General features: G+C 45.2%; 1 protein-coding gene across 1 annotated transcript in view; it reads right to left on the bottom strand.

Moving 5' to 3' along the window:
* Positions 1 to 20,586, bottom strand: part of LOC126412369 (hemocyte protein-glutamine gamma-glutamyltransferase-like) — a 389,080-nt gene that overhangs the window by 42,908 nt on the left and 325,586 nt on the right. Inside the window, exon 11 of the mRNA XM_050081937.1 lies at positions 18,785 to 18,908. Coding sequence (XP_049937894.1) covers positions 18,785 to 18,908 — 124 coding nt within the window. The remainder of the gene's footprint in view (positions 1 to 18,784; positions 18,909 to 20,586) is intronic.

Here is a 20,586-nt window from a genome sequence, read left to right as displayed (position 1 = left end):
GACCCCTAACACCTCACGTGGTTAAAATATTAGGACGCACTACCCGGAAAATCCCGGGAAAAATCGATCCAAAGTTTCTTAGAAGCCTTATGAGTATAAAATGTTAATCCAGTGCCGAGCCCCCGTCTGGCCTAGATGTTTGGGGCTCGGTCCCTTACGCCAGAGGTCTCGGGTTCTATTCCTCCTCTGGCACTTTTTCTTCTTCTGTTTCATTTTCTTTTGTTATTCCACCAACTATTCAGAAAGTTTCCCAAACCTACATTATCTTTAACAAATTAGTTACATTATTGAGTAAAAATTATTTTCTTTTTGTCCAACAACACAATTCATCGCGGTGGATTTTTCATTTTTCATTGTAAAGTATATGAGGAGAATCTTGGGGTTTTTAATCCGAATAACAAATTCGATTGGGAAACATTCAATTTTTATACATATAATAATTATAAACAAGAACAGCAGTGGTAATTATCGTAAAAACAAACAAAGCAATAATTTTTGCGACATCTTGCGCAACATATAAAAGCGGATGTCTTACAATCACAGGGCGTTTGCAATAAATCTGTACAAAAATATGCCCCATTAACATTTACGAAAATGTTCTGCGTTTCTGATAATTTTGAGGCAAACCAGGCATATTGAATCATGTCTCGGAATATTGATGACGATAACTGATGGTGAATTACAGAATGAATTTTTCTACAATTTCACGATTCTCCTGTAACAATGCGCTGCAATTTTGCAAGCAACAGAAGCAAAAAAAAGTGCCGGAGGAGGAATCGAACCCGAGACATCCCTTTTTATTTTTAAATCTCATTTTGTTCGTTTTCGTTCGTTGTATCTGCTCTGGGCGGACGTCGAAAGACACCAATTTCAGTTCGTTGTTGATCTAGTAACTCAGTTTGCTTATTACAGAGAGCAGCTAACCCTCTGACCGAACACGCTGAGCTACCGTGCCGGCTAAATCTCATTTTGTTCGTTTTTCTTCGTTGAATCTGATCGGGGCGGACGTCGTAAGACACCCATTTAAGTTCGTTGTTGATCTATTAGCTCAGTTCTTTTATTACAGAGGGCAGCTAACCCTCTGACCGAACACGCTGAGCTACCGTGCCGGCAGACCTCTGGCGCAAGAGTCCGATCCCCAAACATCTAGGCCAGATGGCGGCGCGGCAGTGGATTAACATTTTATACTCATAAGGCATCTAAGAAACTTTGTATCGATTTTTCCCCGGATTTTCCTGGTAGTGCGTCCTAATATTTTAACCACGTGAGGTGTTAGAGGTACTCTTTCACCACACAAAATTTCGGAAAAATCCCGGACCCCACGGTCGTGCCGTCTCCTTATAAGAGAAGTATGAGTCACTAGGTAGCAACACTGTAGGCCAGCAGCGATGTTTCTGAGAGAACAGCTCACTGAAAGGACCTGGATGTAGAACACCCAGGTGCTGGCTGAGATGGCGCCACCGGCAACGGTGGGTGTTCCCAGCGATATTTAGATATTTGCATTACTCTCGATTTTCAAGAGCTGGACTCCTTAGGAGCGCAGCGTTGTTTTTAAGAACTGCCGCTCAGCATTAGCGAGATGCTAATTGAAGGGTAATGGCCCATAGTGCGACACGGCTGGGAGTCTGCCAGATGGACAAAGCGCTCCTCTAGACTGAGGACATAACAGCGTTCGAGCCGCCCGTACCGCGTACTGCTGGGTGGGGGCAATGCCGAGGCCGTCCACGGTTACGAGCTGTGAGAATGCAGGGCCCGCCGCCGCTACACGGCACTTCGCTCTCCTCTCGGCTACTGGGTCCCTCAGTCCGAGAGTGTTCCGAGCACTCGGCTCAATAGATAGCAGTAAAAAAAAGGAAGAAAGAAAAAAAAACAGTCACTCGACAAAATGAGCTGGCCCGACAAATCGGTATCACAGGTGGAATTAAATTCTTACCGGGTAACTGAGCTCCATTTCCTGGATAAATGTGTTAAGGGCTCCACGCAGATGTTGGACGGATCGCAGCAGTGGTCACCAGTTCGCCCGATCTGTCCGTAGACCACACACACGTGCACATATCACTGTTTGCAGCTATGGATAGCTCGTCCTTCGAATTTCCCACGCAACGCAATGAATCGCATGCGATGCGTGCTAATACGGCTGCCTATGCTGTGACTTATCTTGGTTTCAAGCGCTCGCGTGTGTGTGGGGTTTCGCTTAGTTTCGCTATGCCAACATGGAATACGAAAGCTACTACGTTGTCATTTGCCATTTTGTTGACATAGTCCGTGAGCTCACTGAATATGACTGCAATGCTCGTACAAATTGTTGTGTACATAGTTCGGCGTAGTCAGCGCGTACACAACTTTCCCACTAGAGCGCGCCCCGCTAAGCACAACAACGCAGGCGCAGCGCTCGTCCGTCTTCGCACTACGAGATGGCGCTGTCTTAGAGACGGACCAAATTCTGCTTCCGCCGATCCGCGTATTAATATGTCACGCAGCCAATGAGATTGCTGCTAACGTAGAACCTTTTCTGCTCGTGGATCACACTCACGCAGTGATACCTGAATGCTCGAGGTATTATAACGTCTGTACAGACTTCCGTTTAGTCAGTCTGCACCTAGTCTGTACCAATCTGCATTAGTCTGCATTAGTCTATAGTCAAGTTTGAGTCTGCGGCTAATAAGATTATCATATTCCTGTACATAGCCAAGAAGATAACTGAATAGACACTTTGTCAAGTATCAGAGATATGTGAGAATAAGATTAAAGTACCAAGACCAAAGGAACTTCAGATTGTCAATTGTAAACAGCATCCAGAATCGAGTTACATAATATCTATGATTTTTATTATTTTAATAAATGTGCGTGAAAATTAATCAAATTCTGTTTAAAGTTGGTCACCGTCTATCTGCTACTCTAAGCATGCAAGTGGCAATTCTGCCGTCTGACCTAATGGCAGAAGATAAACACGCCACGATAAGACCACGAGACATATTGCTGACACTCGCCTACTTCGTTAGAGCAACAAGTCAAATAATCTGATGGTGTGTGTACCGAAGGTCTTACAGTACGTACACCACACAAATATTGTTTGTTGGCTAAGCCAGTTTCGATACTGTATTCATTTTCAATGCCCCATGTAACTTATTAGCGAATGACTGTATTGGAATGTAACATCAGTGCTCATCTCAAGCCTCACTCATAGTACATACATATTGATACAATCATCGGCTAAGAAGTAGTATGGGCTATTGAAAATGACTAAAGCTTAGCCAATAAACAATATATGTGTGAGAACTGACTGATAACCTTTGTTGTCCATGAGTAAAATCTGAGCCCATTTAAATCGTTTGTTAGGGGAATATGTAAGTATCGATTTCCACGATAAGGTAACTGATCTGTGAATGTTGTAAGTAGGCCGTATAGGTTTTCTTATTGGTAACGCCACGTAGCGCTCTGTATGAAAGTCACTGGCTGTGCTGTGTGCAGTCTGTGGCTGGTTTCCACTGTTGTTGGCTATTGTAGTGTTGGGCAGTTGGCGTAGTGTTGCGCAGTTTGAGGTGAGCCGCCAGCAGTGGTGGATGGGGGGAGAGAGATGGCGGAGATTTGAGAGCGGATGATTTGGACGTGTGTCCATCAGAGACAGTAAATTTGTAAGACTGGATGTCATGAACTGATATATGTATATATATATATATATATATATATATATATTATGACTTTTGAACACTATTAAGGTAAATACATTGTTTGTTCTTTATCAAAATCTTTCATTTGCTAACTATGCCTATCAGTAGATAGTGCCTTCAGTAGTTAGAATCTTTTATTTAGCTGGCAGTATTGGCGCTCGCTGTATTGCAGTAGTTTGAGTAATGAAGATTTTTGTGAGGCAAGTGATTCATCAAAGGTATAGGTTATTGTTAGTCAGGGCCATTCTTTTGTAGGGATTATTAAAAGTCAGATTGCGTTGCGCTAAAAATATTGTGTCAGTTTAAGCACAGTCATTCGTTTCAATGTGGCGTTTGGGCGAGGGAGAGGGGGGCGGAAGTACCTATTGCTATGTTGCTTGTATGGAAAAATGTTCTGGAACCAGACCTAGCCTCGAATATTTTTCCAAACATATAAATATAAGACATCATTCACAATTAATGGAAAATGCGCAAATTAATGGGGTTTATTACATCACAAGCACAGGTGCATATCAACTAACCCGCGTGGCAAGTGCTACCATGTGTTCTGCTTTATTATGTTAGGGAACTAATCTGACGATATTTGTTCAATAATCAAAGTCATTCGATTATATACTGTGTGTGTCAACTTGCCAGGACAAGCTTATGGGTCCTTAACAGTCGCTCTCTGTCCGAGATTCACACTTTCCATTTCGTTCAGAACGTCAGTCCATTACATAAAAATCCGCGTTTTGAAGTTTAGTTATTGCGTTATATCACAGAAAATTGTTCATGACTTTTTCGTATATACTAAGTTCACACACGGGCGCCAATAAAAGAACTGTATGCATGTGCGACAGTGGTTAACGTCCAGATGGGAATATATCGCTTCGCGGTCTCTAAGTGGCGAGAAACGCGTAATTCCACACAAATAATACAGTAATAATATTTCTTGAGAATGTTCGAACACTTGTTAAACTCTGTTACCTTTTCACAATTATTTAGAGACTGTTCTTACCTTAAGTTTCAATTTTCTTCACACACAGGGCTGCAGCTTAACTCTGACGCTCAGAAACTGATCACCACCTGCCCCTCTCCACAATTTCTTAAAATCCGCACACAGTCTAACAGGGCACTGAAACCGATACACGACAACGCCATCGGTAGGCGCGAAGTGCTAACGTCCTGAACATTCCCGAAGGCCAATCGTGTCGCAGCCCCAGAAGTGGGCTGCTGTGTCGGTCGTTGGCAACCTTACCCACAGCAGCGCCCTTACAGGATGGTCTTTCCAGAGAGCTGCACGGCGCGTCAGATTTCAGAGACAGCTGTGCGTTAGTGAAGGTGTCTGCGGTTTCTGGAATACGCGTAGGCGCGTGGCGTAGATATTTGATTCCTGGACGGCCACACAAAGTGGAAACCAGCTGCTGATAGCATGGTAAGAGTGGCACAAAATACGAACACTGATGCAGTGTTTAAGCCTGGTCCCGCGTGATCACAGTTTTCTATGTGGTATTATTACCACAACCATGTTGTCTGAAGGCACAGCAGCTTAGTAAATGGAATACAGCGAAAGATGCAGAACGAAAACATTGAAAATTCTCATCTGTGTGTGGCAGACTGCGAAGCTGGTTCGATACAGTAAATTTCTGTAACTTGGCCAGGTCTATGTTAGAAGCGATCCGAATGTCACAGCCTTGGTACTCGAGTTACATGCGAAACAGTATGACATATTGTAGAATGTCCTACGACTAGTTATGGGGACATTTATAAGAGAATTGCATACCCAGCAGTGATGTACTATGATTTATTTTAATAGTGACACATTGGTGTGTAACTTGTACACTCCTGGAAATGGAAAAAAGAACACATTGACACCGGTGTGTCAGACCCACCATACTTGCTCCGGACACTGCGAGAGGGCTGTACAAGCAATGATCACACACACGGCACAGCGGACACACCAGGAACCGCGGTGTTGGCCGTCGAATGGCGCTAGCTGCGCAGCATTTGTGCACCGCCGCCGTTTAGTGTCAGCCAGTTTGCCGTGGCATACGAAGCTCCATCGCAGTCTTTAACACTGGTAGCATGCCGCGACAGCGTGGACGTGAACCGTATGTGCAGTTGACGGACTTTGAGCGAGGGCGTATAGTGGGCATGCGGGAGGCCGGGTGGACGTACCGCCGAATTGCTCAACACGTGGGGCGTGAGGTCTCCACAGTACATCGATGTTGTCGCCAGTGGTCGGCGGAAGGTGCACGTGCCCGTCGACCTGGGACCGGACCGCAGCGACGCACGGATGCACGCCAAGACCATAGGATCCTACGCAGTGCCGTAGGGGACCGCACCGCCACTTCCCAGCAAATTAGGGACACTGTTGCTCCTGGGGTATCGGCGAGGACCATTCGCAACCGACTCCATGAAGCTGGGCTACGGTCCCGCACACCGTTAGGCCGTCTTCCGCTCACGCCCCAACATCGTGCAGCCCGCCTCCAGTGGTGTCGCGACAGGCGTGAATGGAGGGACGAATGGAGACGTGTCGTCTTCAGCGATGAGAGTCGCTTCTGCCTTGGTGCCAATGATGGTCGTATGCGTGTTTGGCGCCGTGCAGGTGAGCGCCACAATCAGGACTGCATACGACCGAGGCACACAGGGCCAACACCCGGCATCATGGTGTGGGGAGCGATCTCCTACACTGGCCGTACACCACTGGTGATCGTCGAGGGGACACTGAATAGTGCACGGTACATCCAAACCGTCATCGAACCCATCGTTCTACCATTCCTAGACCGGCAAGGGAACTTGCTGTTCCAACAGGACAATGCACGTCCGCATGTATCCCGTGCCACCCAACGTGCTCTAGAAGGTGTAAGTCAACTACCCTGGCCAGCAAGATCTCCGGATCTGTCCCCCATGGAGCATGTTTGGGACTGGATGAAGCGTCGTCTCACGCGGTCTGCACGTCCAGCACGAACGGTGGTCCAACTGAGGCGCCAGGTGGAAATGGCATGGCAAGCCGTTCCACAGGACTACATCCAGCATCTCTACGATCGTCTCCATGGGAGAATAGCAGCCTGCATTGCTGCGAAAGGTGGATATACACTGTACTAGTGCCGACATTGTGCATGCTCTGTTGCCTGTGTCTATGTGCCTGTGGTTCTGTCAGTGTGATCATGTGATGTATCTGACCCCAGGAATGTGTCAATAAAGTTTCCCCTTCCTCGGACAATGAATTCACGGTGTTCTTATTTCAATTTCCAGGAGTGTATTATCGTTATGTACGTTAAGGTATATGTGACATTGCTATTTTAACAAGGTCCCATCTTTTTTTCTGTTACCTCTTCCCCTTTTGCCTGCCACTGTCAACCCCCCACTCCCAGCAACCAACTTCCCCCATTCCACCCCCAACACTCCTTATGTTCATTTGCAGGGACCTCAATCTTCCATGCCTCCTCCCCATACTCCGTCGGCCACATACTATTTAATTGGATATTTGTTTCTTGCTTTTGTATTTTAAATCTACAGTGTATTACTTTACACCTCTACTATGAACATGTTGCTATTTTAGTGTACTGGTAGTCGTGTATCCTGCTGGATTTGTAAATATCACATTCATTGTAATGGTTTTGTTCTGATATATATTTCGATATTACTACAGCAAATTGTTAAGGTTGGCTTGACAGTATGTGCCCCCTTTTCCCCCACCCCATCCTCTTTTCCCTTTTCATCACAAAATTCTTTTGCTTACTTCGGTGACTTGTACTGGGACCTTTTTGTTACCTCTTCAATATTTCATTCAACTTTATCGAAAGCTCGTTTCACGAAATATGTATTTGTCCTAAATACCTATAAATATGTGTTTATAAGAAGGACAAGTATTTTTATCCCATGTGAGGCTGACCATTTCAGATCATATTACATATTAGCAATACGATCATGTACATATTGCTTATTATCACTGATTTATTTTGTGCCTTATGCTATTAATTACATATTAGTATATACAGTATCTTGTATCATGATTGTGTGTTTTAAGGTGCATTTGACATCACTATTTTAGCATGGTCCCTGCTTTCCTGTCTCATCTTACACTATTCCCTACTTTTTCGACCCCTCACTTCCAGCAACCAACCCCCTTTCCCCCTCTCGTTTCCCCATCTCTCTTCCGCCCTCTTTCTTCCCCTCTCTGTTTCTTCCCCCGTCTCTCTCTTCTCCCCCTTATTTCAACACTCTCCCTCATATGCATGGATCTCAATCGTCCCTATTGCCACCCCTCACTCCTCTGCCCCCTCCCACAGCTCCATCGGTGGAATACTTCTAATTTGGCTGTACATATCCTGTTTTTGTATTATAAAGCTATAGTATTATATTGTATACGTACATTATTAACATTTTTTATTTCAATGTCCTGTTATTCGCGTATCCGCACGCATGTTGTGTTTGCAATAGTCATTTTTATTGTAATGGTTTTGTCTGCCTTATAGTCTGATATCATCTGGGAAAATTGTCAATGTTGGCTTGATATCGTTTGATAGTACAGTATACCATTCTTAAGATTAGTGGTCAATGTCCTACCTATGCCGGCCGGGGTGGCCGAGCGGTTGTAGGCGCTACAGTCTGGAACCGCGCGACCGCTGTGGTCTCAGGTTCGAATCCTGCCTCGGGCATGGATGTGTGTGATGTGCTTAGATTAGTTGGGTTTAAGTAGTTCTAGGAGACTGATGTCCTCAGAAGTTAAGTCCCATAGTGCTCAGAGCCATTTGAACCATTTTTTTTCCCTACCTATGTCTTTGTTCATAGTGCCACGTACTTGGACCATGTGATCTACATGTAATGTTGTTTACTTCTCGTAATACTAAGCATAGCTTCAAATGTGCTAAGATAATCTATATGATTTTAAATGCTGTTTGCAATTGCTATTATTATTGTTATAAGTGCCAATTATGTATCAAGCAATAAATAAATGAATAAATAAATAAATAAAATGGAGAGTTCTGGAACCAAGCATTCGACAGGTCATACGCCACTGGGAAAAATGTGTCGTATGTGTCGTATTGAAGGTTTAGTGTGTAGAGAGGGACTATCATCAACCTTTAAGCTCAGAATTTAAGTTTTTCGAGATGAAAATTAAAACTGTGCCACAACCCCTTGTAAGGAGGCGATTACGTCAAAGAACGTAAAACTTTGAGAAAGTTTAGGGAACTATTGTTAAAGGAAGACTTCAGAGCTGTTAAACTGCCTCCGAACTTGGTTGTGCGTAAGGACTCGTAATGATGAAGACAGACAGTGATCTTTGCCTTAGTCCTTTCGCGGCAGGAGAGGAAAAGACCAGTCACTGGCTAAAGTACCATCCGCTAAGCAGTGAACAGTGCTCTGTGGTGTACGTATCTTCACCTAAATGTGGAATGCCGGCGGATAACGCGCCGATGACACTCGGGCTGGCGCCGATGTCGCCCAAACTAGGCGCAAAGTTTGTGTGGGCGCTGACGTAACAGGGTGCTCCGCGGCACAAGTTGGCGGGGTCAATACCGCTGGGTGCAGCGCGAGTCGCCGAGCCGGCGAGCCGGCGAGCCGGTCCACCGCGGCCGCGTCTGGGGAGGCGCGGGCAAGCTGGCTGGCTGGCCTACACACCGGCCGCACAGTGCGCGCAGCGGTGGGGGACAGCCCACAGGCTGAGCCTGCTCGAGGCTGGCCGCTCGGAGGGGCTGCAGCAACTGCGACAGGCAGTCTGAAGAGCCAAAACACTAGGGCCACTGCCCAGCCTGGTGTCATTCCGTCACGTGACGTGGGAAGGGAAGGGGTTTGTTGATTCGGGAGAGGGGACCAAACAGCGTGGTCAGCGGTCCCATTGGATTAGGGAAGGATGGGGAAGGAAGTCGGCCGTGGCCTTTCAAAGGAACCAACCCGGCATTTGTCTGAAGTGATTTATGGGTGGGGGAGGGTTGGGTTGGGTTGTTTGGCGGGGGAGACCAAACAGCAGGGTCGGTGGTCCCATCGGATTATGGAAGGATGGGGAAGGCAAAAAAAATGGTTCAAATGGGTCTGAGTACTATGGGACTTAACATCTGTGGTCATCAGTCCTCTAGAACTTAGAACTACTTAAACCTAACTAACCTAAGGACAGCACACGACACCCAGTCATCACGAGGCAGAGAAAAAACCCTGGCCCTGCCGGGTGTCGAACCCGGCAACCCGGGCACGGGAAGTGAGAACGCTACCACACGACCAGGAGCTGCGGACTGGGTGGGGTAGGACGTCGGCCATGACCTTTCAAAGGAACCATCCCAGCATTTGTCTGAAGTGATTTATGGGTGGGGGAGATTGGGTTGGGTTGTTTAGCGGGGGAGACCAAACAGCAGGGTCGGCGGTCCCATCGGATTATGGAAGGATGGGGAAGGCAAAAAAAAAAATGGTTCAAATGGGTCTGAGTACTATGGGACTTAACATCTGTGGTCATCAGTCCTCTAGAACTTAGAACTACTTAAACCTAACTAACCTAAGGACAGCACACGACACCCAGTCATCACGAGGCAGAGAAAAAACCCTGGCCCTGCCGGGTATCGAACCTGGCAACCCGGGCGCGGGAAGCGAGAACGCTACCACACGACCAGGAGCTGCGGAATGGGTGGGGTAGGACGTCAGCCATGACCTTTCAAAGGAACCATGCCAGCATTTGTCTGAAGTGATTTTTTTTTGGCGGGGGGGGGGGGGGGGAGGGAGGTTGGGTTGGGTTGTTTGGGGGAGGAGACAGGACAGCGAGGTCATCGGTCTCATAGGATTAGGGAAGGATGGGGAAGGAAGTCGGCCATGCGCTTTCAAAGGAACCATCCTGGCATTTACCTGAAGTGATTTAGGGAAATCAAGGAAAACCTAAACAAGGATGGTTGGCCGCGGGTTCGAACCGTCGTCTTCCCGAATGGAAGGGAAGTGTATAAGCAGGGCAGAACCATTATAGCGGTCATATAGAGCCAGCTAGCTCTTTATTCGCACGAAGTAATGGCCGCTATCGACAGGGGATCTCAAGTTGATTCCGTGTTTCTAGATTTCCGGAAAGCTTTTGACACCGTTCCTCACAAGCGACTTCTAATCAAGCTGCCAGCCAATGGGGTATCGTCTGAGTTGTGCGACTGGATTCATGCTTTCCTGTCAGGAAGGTCGCCGTTCGTAGTAATAGACGGCAAATCATCGAGTGCAACTGAAGTGATATCAGGTGTTCCCCAGGGAAGCGTCCTGGGACCTCTGCTGTTCCTGATCTATACAAATGACCTGGGTGACAATCTGAGCATTTCTCTCAGGTTGTTCGCAGATGATGCTGTAATTTACCGTCTAGTGAGGTCATCCGAAGACAAGTATCCGTTGCAAAGCGATTTAGAAGTGATTGCTGTGTGGTGTGCCAGGTTGCAGTTGACGCTAAATAACGAAAAGTGTGAGGTGTTCCACATGAGTTCCAAAAGAAATCCGTTGGAATTCGATTACTCCATAAATGGTAGAATTCTCAAGGCTGTCAATTCAACTAAGTACCTGGGCGTTAAAATTACGAACAACTTCAGTTGGAAAGACCACATAGATAATATTGTGGGGAAGGCGAGCCAAAGATTGCGTTTCATTGGCAGGACACTCAGAAGATGCAACAAGTCCACTAAAGAGACAGCTTACACTACACTCGTTCGTCCTCTGTTAGAATACTGCTGCGCGGTGTGGGATCCTTACCAGGTGGGATTGACGGAGGACATCGAAAGGGTGCAAGAAAGGGCAGCTCGTTTTGTATTATCACGTAATAGGGGAGAGAGTGTGGCAGATATGATACGCGAGTTGGGATGGAAGTCATTAAAGCAAAGACATTTTTCGTCGCGGCGAGATCTATTTACGAAATTTCAGTCACCAACTTTCTCTTCCGAATGCGAAAATATTTTGTTGAGCCCAGCCTACATAGGTAGGAATGATCATCAAAATAAAGCAAAGACATTTTTCGTCGCGGCGAGATCTATTTACGAAATTTCAGTCACCAACTTTCTCTTCCGAATGCGAAAATATTTTGTTGAGCCCAGCCTACATAGGTAGGAATGATCATCAAAATAAAATAAGAGAAATCAGAGCTCGAACAGAAATGTTTAGGTGTTCGTTTTTTCCGCGCGCTGTTCGGGAGTGGAATGGTAGAGACATAGTATGATTGTGGTTCGATGAACCCTCTGCCAAGCACTTAAATGTGAATTGCAGAGTAATCATGTAGATGTAGATGTAGATGTAGAAACAGGAAATCCACTGACATAAGTGACTTTGGCAAATGGCAGAGGTTCATGGACCGGAGCCAGGGAGGGAGTATCTCGGAATGGCGAAGTGCGTCGGTTGTTTGCCTGCTAATATGAGCTGGTTTAAAATTATGTGTCGAACTGGTACTCGAGCCTGAGACCTTCGCCTTATGTGGGCAAATGCATTAGTGACTGTGCTATCGAAGCGAGATTGACAACGCGTCCTCAAGTCTTTACTTCTGCGAGTACCTCGTCTCCTGCCTTCCGAGCTTCACGGAATTTCTCCAGTAACCGCACAGGTTGGGGGGGCCGGTCGTGAGTCGTGCCTCGACGTCTCCCTGGGTAGAATACTTCCACGTGAGAGGCAAAGCTCGCGAGTCCGAGTTCCAGCCTGGCTGACAGTTTTAATTTGGCACGAAGTTACAAATCACGGCACACACCACTGCACGGTGAAAATCCTTCATGAATCTGTGGAAATTGTTTTAAGGATGTTCTGAACCGAATAGGCGACGAGATGCTGGACGTCGAATACTTCTAAAACAATATGGAGGTCAGAGGCTTCCCCGGTTTGCAAAGCAGGACAGACGGCGATCTGTGGCAGATCTGGCGACACTGTGCAATGCTAGTGTAGGCGCAAGCGCTTCGGAGCACACCCCCTGCGAACACTGTGCAACATAGGGCCGTTCACCAGACCACCCTCGTGTGTTTCCGTAATGACCCGATGTCAGCTAAGATTGCAGTGGGCACGGGCTTATCGAGACTGGGACGTACATTAAAGGCATCTTATCGCCTGATCGGACGAATGACGTTCCTTGTTGATGGTCTCCAGATACGCCACCGTCAAGGCGAACGCCTTCTCGAAACATGCACTGCACTACGGACGCGGTCCGGTGGTGGGCAGTATTATACTACGTGGGAGATTCACTCAGCTTCCGGAAGAACTGTAGTAGCAACACAAGGAGCCACGACAGGTGTGGGCTACGTGAACATTATTGTGGACCGCCCTCATCCGTTCGTGCTTGCTGTCTTCCCCGACAGCGATAGACGATGGCGTCTTCCAGCAGGAAACTCTCCATGTCGCGGGGCTGGAACAATCTATGGTGGGTTGAGGGGAATGTTCGTGAACTTATGTTCGTATGGTGGCCACCTAATTAGCCTTATCTCAACCTCATGGAAGACATCTATAGACCGCCATCTCTGTGCGCACATACCAACAGTTCGTCTGGAATTACATCTCCTGTGCATAGACATCTGCTACCACACGTTTCCGGAAATATACTGAGGACTTGTCATATCCACCCCACGCAGAATCGCGTCTGCATTGTGTTCCATAGGTGTACCAATAAACTACTAAGCAAATGTTCACAGTCTTTTCGCTCGTCAGTCAATGTAGAACCTTATACCATTAGCAGGTTATAATGACGACAGAGACTGCAATACTGGAAACTCACTGTTAAATAAGCACAGTTCGAGGAGGGGAAGTGTGGAAGAGGGTTCCAGTATCAGTAGGTGACACTGGGAAGGGAGTGTATGTATACAAACCTACCATCCTTCTAGCAACGGTCCTTCAACAAGGGATTAGCAGCACCTGTTTGGTAATGTCGTTTCTCCTATGACTTTAACACATCGATGTATAGATATAGGCAGGTCTTTGCTTCTTGTTGTACTGACCTCTTCGAAGCAGAAATGTCTGTGAGTGTGGGCCAATAGAAGTCCCCGTTCAGTGTCACTTTGCTTGTAGGTCGCTGGAGCGACGAAGGGTACCTAGCGACTGAAAAATAGCTCATGTCATTCCCATTTACACATCAGATAAATATGGGGCCATACGGCTGGCGTCAGTATGTTGTGTTATGAAAATATGATTCTTGAAGTTTCCGCGGCGAAATGAGTCTTCCATGATATTTCGGACTTGCAGCCGGACGGCGTCGACATGTAACCACGATATTTCAGATGACAACCAGTGACACACCTTCAGCAAAGTTTTTCACTGGAGTTCGTTGGTCCTCATCGCTGACTTCCTACCCAAAATTGGCGCCGTAGCGCACGCGCATAGGTTTCGCTGCAGGACCGCCCTCTGCCGACTTCAGGGCCCTCTGACGATTATATCTCCGGCCAGTAGGCGCATGCGCAACAATGCTATCGCAAGCATACCCTCTGTCGAACTGCGGATCTGCCGAAATGATAAAGTTAGCTGTCGCTGGACCTGTCATTTGGTGTAAAAATTAGTCCCAAACCTTATCGAGTTGAAAGCCACTACTACGCTCATAAAATCTTTCGCCACACGTATTTCCGCAGATTTTTCAATACTGAATCCCAGAAGGATCTCGTTGTGACCAAAGTTTTCACGGCAGAAAAATTTATAGAATTTGTTATGGAGATATATTCTTCGTGGCCTCATTGCTGAGTCCAAGCTGTTGTCGTTACCACATCTAAGAGGTTTGGAAGGTGATACACATCCTTCAAGACTTTTATTGGCCTGAGTCATAAGGTACTGGCCTTTTTGCCGGTGATCATCCGAACTATGTGTAGGAAACTCTCTATTTGTGACGAGCTGATAACGGCAGCCCACGAGAGTGCTGTGCCTTTATTACAAAATATATTATTTCTCAACTTTACATCCCTTTTTGAACACAACCTAATCTTACAGGGATGAAAGAGCTGTCGTTACAAAGGTTCTTGAAGCGGCTTCTGACATTCCATACTGATTTTGCGGTGAAACGTAAACACGTGCTGCAAAAGGTTAACGTGAAAGAGACATTTAACTATCATAGGCAAAAGTGCAATACGGATATCCAGCTTCATACCTATATTTTGCGAAGTTAACTTCTTAATCACTTGTAAGAGACTCCCTTTCCATATTATCATATTACAAATTTGTTTTAAAGTATTTATTAACTGGATAGTTTGAACACAGCACTGTCATAGGTAAAAACCGTGACCATTGCGGTGGTCCATTATCCCTGACCAACGCACAAGTTGATTTTTCTAAACGAATATACTTTCCGAAACGACGAACATATCTGTCTCTGTCGTCTTCAGTTGTGATTTACCTATTGCTGCTGCGACCTAATGTGCTTACTGTAAATGAAATTTGTTCAGACTTGTGTGATTGGAGATGTATATACAAGGGTGTATCATTATATCACATCGTTTGGTTAATTTTTAAGGTGTCTTCCATTCATTCCAACAACTATTCTTATCCCAGCGACTATACTTTTTCCAAATAGTGTCATTATTTAAAACCATAAAAACGCGGAAGTGTCGCACGGTCACCTGGTTACACAATACAACTGATCCTCTGAAAGGTGTGTAGCAAACTCTGTATTTGTCACAGGAGTTGATAACGGCAATCCACGAACGTACTGCGCCATTATTACAAAATATATTATATTAAAATGTATTGATCGTAAAGGAAATGATGTGGAGAATCCTTTGCAAATTGTGTTTTTTAATTTATTTTTGGCAACCCAGTTACCCCATATTCATAACGCTTCAGTTTGTAGGACCACTACACTCACTCGAATGCTGTGCAGTAGTACTGCTCTGTTGTAGTTCGACTTGTAATTACGAAGATTTGAGGAATGTGATTGGTGGACAGTACAACTGGTAGATGGAAGACGCAGTAGTAAGACAGTTCACTCCCTAGACGTATTAGGAAATAGACCAGGTGCAAGCCTACAGCGGGATAATGTCGTGCTTGGCTCGCCTCGGATTCGTAAAAGGCACCTGTTGAGTAGACGAGTAGCTGGCTGTACCCTTGCTGTACTCGCTTCTCTTAAAAACAAGGGCAAAGAAAAACAATAACAGGATAAGGAAATACCTCCAAGGCTTTATACACGGTGTTACAAGAAGGTGCGGCCAAACTTTCAGGAAACATTCCTCACACACAAAGAACTTTCCATGTTAGAGCTCATTTTATTACTTCTCTTCAAATCACATTAATGATGGAATGGAAACACACAGCAACAGAACGTTCAAGTGTCCTCCGTTAGCGAGGATACATGCATCCACCCTCCGTCGCATGGAATCCCTGATGCGCTGATGCAGCCCTGGAGAATGGCGTATTGTATCACAACCGTCCACAATACGAGCACGTGGAGTCTCTACATTTGGTACCGGGGTTGCGTAGACAAGAGCTTTCAAATGCCCCCATAAATGAAAGTCGAGAGGGTTGAGGTCAGGAGAGCGTGGAGGCCGTGGAATTGGTCCGCCTCTACCAATCCATCGGTCACCGAATCTGTTGTTGAGAGGCGTACGAACACTTCGACTGAAATGTGCAGGAGCTCCATCGAGCATGAACCACATGTTGTGTCGTACTTGTAAAGGCACATGTTCTAGCAGCACAGGTAGAGTATCCAGTATGAAATCATGGCGGTGAATCGAGGAAGTTCAGTACATACTGACGAAACTAAAATGAGCTCTAACATGGAAATTAAGCGTTTCCGGACACATGTCTACATAACATCTTTTCTTTATTTGTGTGTGAGGAATGTTTCCTGAAAGTTTGGGCGTACCTTTTTGTAACACCCTGTATATTTCATCTACCTTGACATACAACGCTTGAAAAAGGACAGAAATGCGACAACTGTGGGGAATGGTTGAACGAGACAATGCTGATTATTTTGAAAACGGGGACCGATGGAGCTTTAATCGCCCGTGAAGATAAAAATGTTGGAACATAAAGTTTCAGACGTAAGACATCTCCTATGATGCAATGAGTGTCACGTCGGAAGTCTATCCTGAACACACTGTAACAACAACAACGCTGTACTATTGTACATATAATAATTTTTTCTTCTGATTTTTGATAAATTAGTGTAATCGATGTTCTGATTTCATTTCTTTTTTGTTTCATGCCATTATGTTAGGGAAACTGTAAACAACTTTCGATGTGAATATTAATGTTTATGTCAAATTTCAAGCAATATTATAACGAAATTGAAATGTAAGAAATGTTGAAACTGTTGTAAGATGTTAAAGTTGTAATTGTGCGTCTGGTCCATACGTAGGCAATGTATTAGGATATGTAGAATGCAAAACCTCTGGTGAATACCCTGTCTGTAGGGGAGCAGGAAAAGGTGGATGGCAGGTGAGCGCGGGAAAATGCACACGGGCGCGGCACGGCATAACGGGCTCAGCAGTAGTAGTCGGAGTTGGGCATTGATCTGAGCAACACGTTCTGGATCGAGGAGGCTCTCCTGGAAAACGTGATTTCGTTGAGCCTCGGATGTGCCGTTTCCGACGCCTATACAGCATGGCAATATTCCATAGGCACTAAACGGAAAAGTATTGCGACGCTAAGAAGAAGTAAAGTGCCGATACATCAAGAGCCATAGCTGTAATTGTATGTGTGCCCTGTGCCTCGCCATCTCGCCGCCCGCCAACCGCCACATCGATACAAACAGGTTGAAACTTTTAGTACTGTATTCGTGTGGACCAGTGTTACTTTTGTTCCATACTATTCAATAATAACTTAAATTTTACCAGAACTGTCCATTTAATCATCCTCACAACTAACCTAGACAGGGTCTTTTCCACATGTTGTGCAATCCGAGTGTCCCGAGATGAAGATTTAAAGTTTATATTATTAATAATTACCTGCAGACCTAGCTAAGTTAGAATGATGTTTAAAGAACTTTGTTGTTAATGAATCTATAGGTAAATAACAAAGGTCTGACAAAGTTGGAAGATAATTTTGAAATTGGTTTAGTAATGAAGTTTAATTATTTTGAGGCAGATATAATGATATTTAAATGAGCAGGAAATAAGATAAAAAGAGTAGTAACTCATATATTGGAAATTTTGAGCACTTAATGATTTCAATAATCAAAATTTTCAATACAGTGATCATAACAGTTTAAGGGTCCCCCCCTTCTTTCTTATTCATTTGAATTCTGAAGTGTACTGAACTGATATGACTAGCAAAGTTAAAGTCAATATAAAACCAAAATTTATCAGTGTTTTACCTTTATCAAAATTGACATTGTGTGTGTTTCGAAAGTGCTATTTCTAGGGTAACCTATGTCCGATTTCAATCAGATCAATGGACAGTACGAAGTTTTGTAGTAAACATTATAGTGTAATGTTATGTATTTATGGTTTATCCATATTAGCACGGAAAGTGAAATTATCGGTTCAGTAGATTTTCTGGTTCTAAAATTTACCATATTATGCAGTGTTATTACGTGTTGTTTTGCATGCACGTACATCAACTTGTACAGGGAAGAAACTCAGTTAATGCCTAATTAGGCTGGCGACCGTTTTATTAACAAACTGGTAGCATCTTCTGTGTTGTTTCTTGTCCGTCCTAATGTGTAGTTGCACTTCGGAATTGTTTGACGTATCATTGTTATTACTGAGTGGGTGTAAGTCTGATTTGCCTCCATTCAGGTACACGCGTTCAATATCTATACCAAAAATCCTTTCTTATAAGGTGAAGCCCGTCAACTTACCATAGTACAGGCTTTAATGAGTATCGTGTGCAGTAGCGCAGAGTGTTACAACACACACACACACACACACACACACAGACGCACACACACACAGGAGAGAGGGAGAGAGAGAGAGAGAGAGAGAAAAGGATAGATTGGTAGGGGTGGGGGTGGATGGGGGGTGGTCTAGTGATGCTTGACAGCAGAGTGGGGGCAGACACTTTCCATGTTGCCAAGCATTACAAAGTGTTGGTGCGGACGACAATGAATAATGCTGCGTCTCCATGGAAGTGTCACCAGACCGCAGCATGGAACAGATGAGTTGTTGTCACCGCCCACCGGTTCTCGAGGCAAAGCGTGTGTAGAGAGAGAGACTAAACGTCAGAGCCGCCTACTGACTGAAGTGGCGCGCGCTGCCACAGCTTGGACTCGCAGCCTCGCTCGCCGCGATACTCACTGGCGCTGGGCTGTATGGTGAAGTCGCCGGCGTCCTTCTTGATGAGGTTGGCCTTCACTCCCGTGTAGTACACGCTGGACGCCGTCAGCACTGCGCGCACCCGCCGCTGGACGCTCGCGTGGTTCTGCGGGCGACAACACAGCTCTGCACAGTTTCTCGTCAACTACAAACTGAGAACGTGACCTTTAAATTCACCTGATTACAATACTAAACCACAATGGACGAAAGATAGCCCACAAGAGACTAAACTCAGTCAAACTACTACCTGGATGAACATGACGAGTAATTACCAACAGTTTGAACGTCTTCAAATCTTTACACCCATGACACCGTCACCTTCGAAAATTTTGTACCTATTTCCGTTCCTCCTGTACCTTACTGTTCCACGAAAATTTTTGAACATCACGCATGCTGCCGGGCTTGAGGCATCTGTTTACTATCGTATACCAACTGATGAAGCTACTACATCTCCTCAAACAACTGGAGGAGGTTCTTCAGCCCTACATCACCTGTAAAAAAATGACTGTAACCTCTTTCTGGCGCGCTTCTGTCATCTCTCCCCACCTCCATGGTATCTCCACACACAAACACACGCACGCATTAAATGGTCCATTATAAGGTAATTTCAACTCCCCCCCCAGACCATGAAATCATCCATGAAATCTAACAGGCCTCTCAACTGAAGCCTATTCTACGTTGCAAATTAAAACTCCAGACCACCGTCTCCCAACAACAGCAACCCTACCAACCTGTACCATCTACCCATCTCTTGAGCATTATCACTGTCGGCCGATGTGGCCGCGCGGTTCTAGGCGCTTCAGTCTGGAACCGCGTGACCGCTACGGTCGCAGGTTCGAATCGTTCCTCGGGCATGGATGTGTGTGATGTCCTTAGGTTAGATACCTTTACGTAGTTCTAAGTTCTAGGGAACTGATGACCTCAGATGTTAAGTCCCATAGTGCTAAGAACCATTTGAACCATTTTTTGAACATTGTCACTATACATCTCACATACATTTTTCATGTCAATCCCTCCATACCAAATATACAATAAAATCCGTTATATATAATAACATAAGCCTACACAGCCATCGCACTCACGAGGTGCAAAATCTCATATGTTACTAACGTCGTAGCAAGCTCAAGGTCAACGTTTTTATTTTAATGACATTATTTTAATGATTTTTTTCAAAGGTTGAAGATCCCCAAGACTGCGACTGAGGAAATGTAAAGAACAGAGAGACATATGTGCATACTATACAGGGTGGTCCATTGTTCGTGAACGGGCCAAATATCTCAAGAAACAAGCGTCAAACGAAAAAACTACAAAGAACGAAACTTGTCTAGCTCGAAGGGGGAAACCAGATGGCGGTATGGTTGGCCCGCTGGATGACGCTGCCGTAGGTCAAACGGATATCAGCTGGTTTTTTTTTAAATAGGAACCCCCATTTTTATTACATATTCGTGTAGTACGTAAAGAAATATGAATGTTTTAGTTGGACCACTTTTTTCGCTTTGTGATAGATGACGCTGTAATAGTCACAAACATATGGCTCACAATTTTATAGCAACAGGTAGGTTTTTAAATTAAAATACAGAACGTAGGTACGTTGGTCATTTTATTTCGGTTGTTCCAATGTGATACATGTACCTTTGTGAACTTATCATTTCTGAGAACGCATGCTGTTACAGCGTGATTAATTGTAAATACCACATTAATGCAATAAATGCTCATAATGATGTCCGTCAACCTCAATGCATTTGGCCATACGTGTAACGACATTCCTCTCAACAGCGAGTAGT

This window comes from Schistocerca serialis, chromosome 7, assembly GCF_023864345.2.
Source record: "Schistocerca serialis cubense isolate TAMUIC-IGC-003099 chromosome 7, iqSchSeri2.2, whole genome shotgun sequence".
NCBI lineage: Eukaryota > Metazoa > Arthropoda > Insecta > Orthoptera > Acrididae > Schistocerca > Schistocerca serialis.
This window is presented reverse-complemented; position numbering and strand designations above follow the sequence as displayed.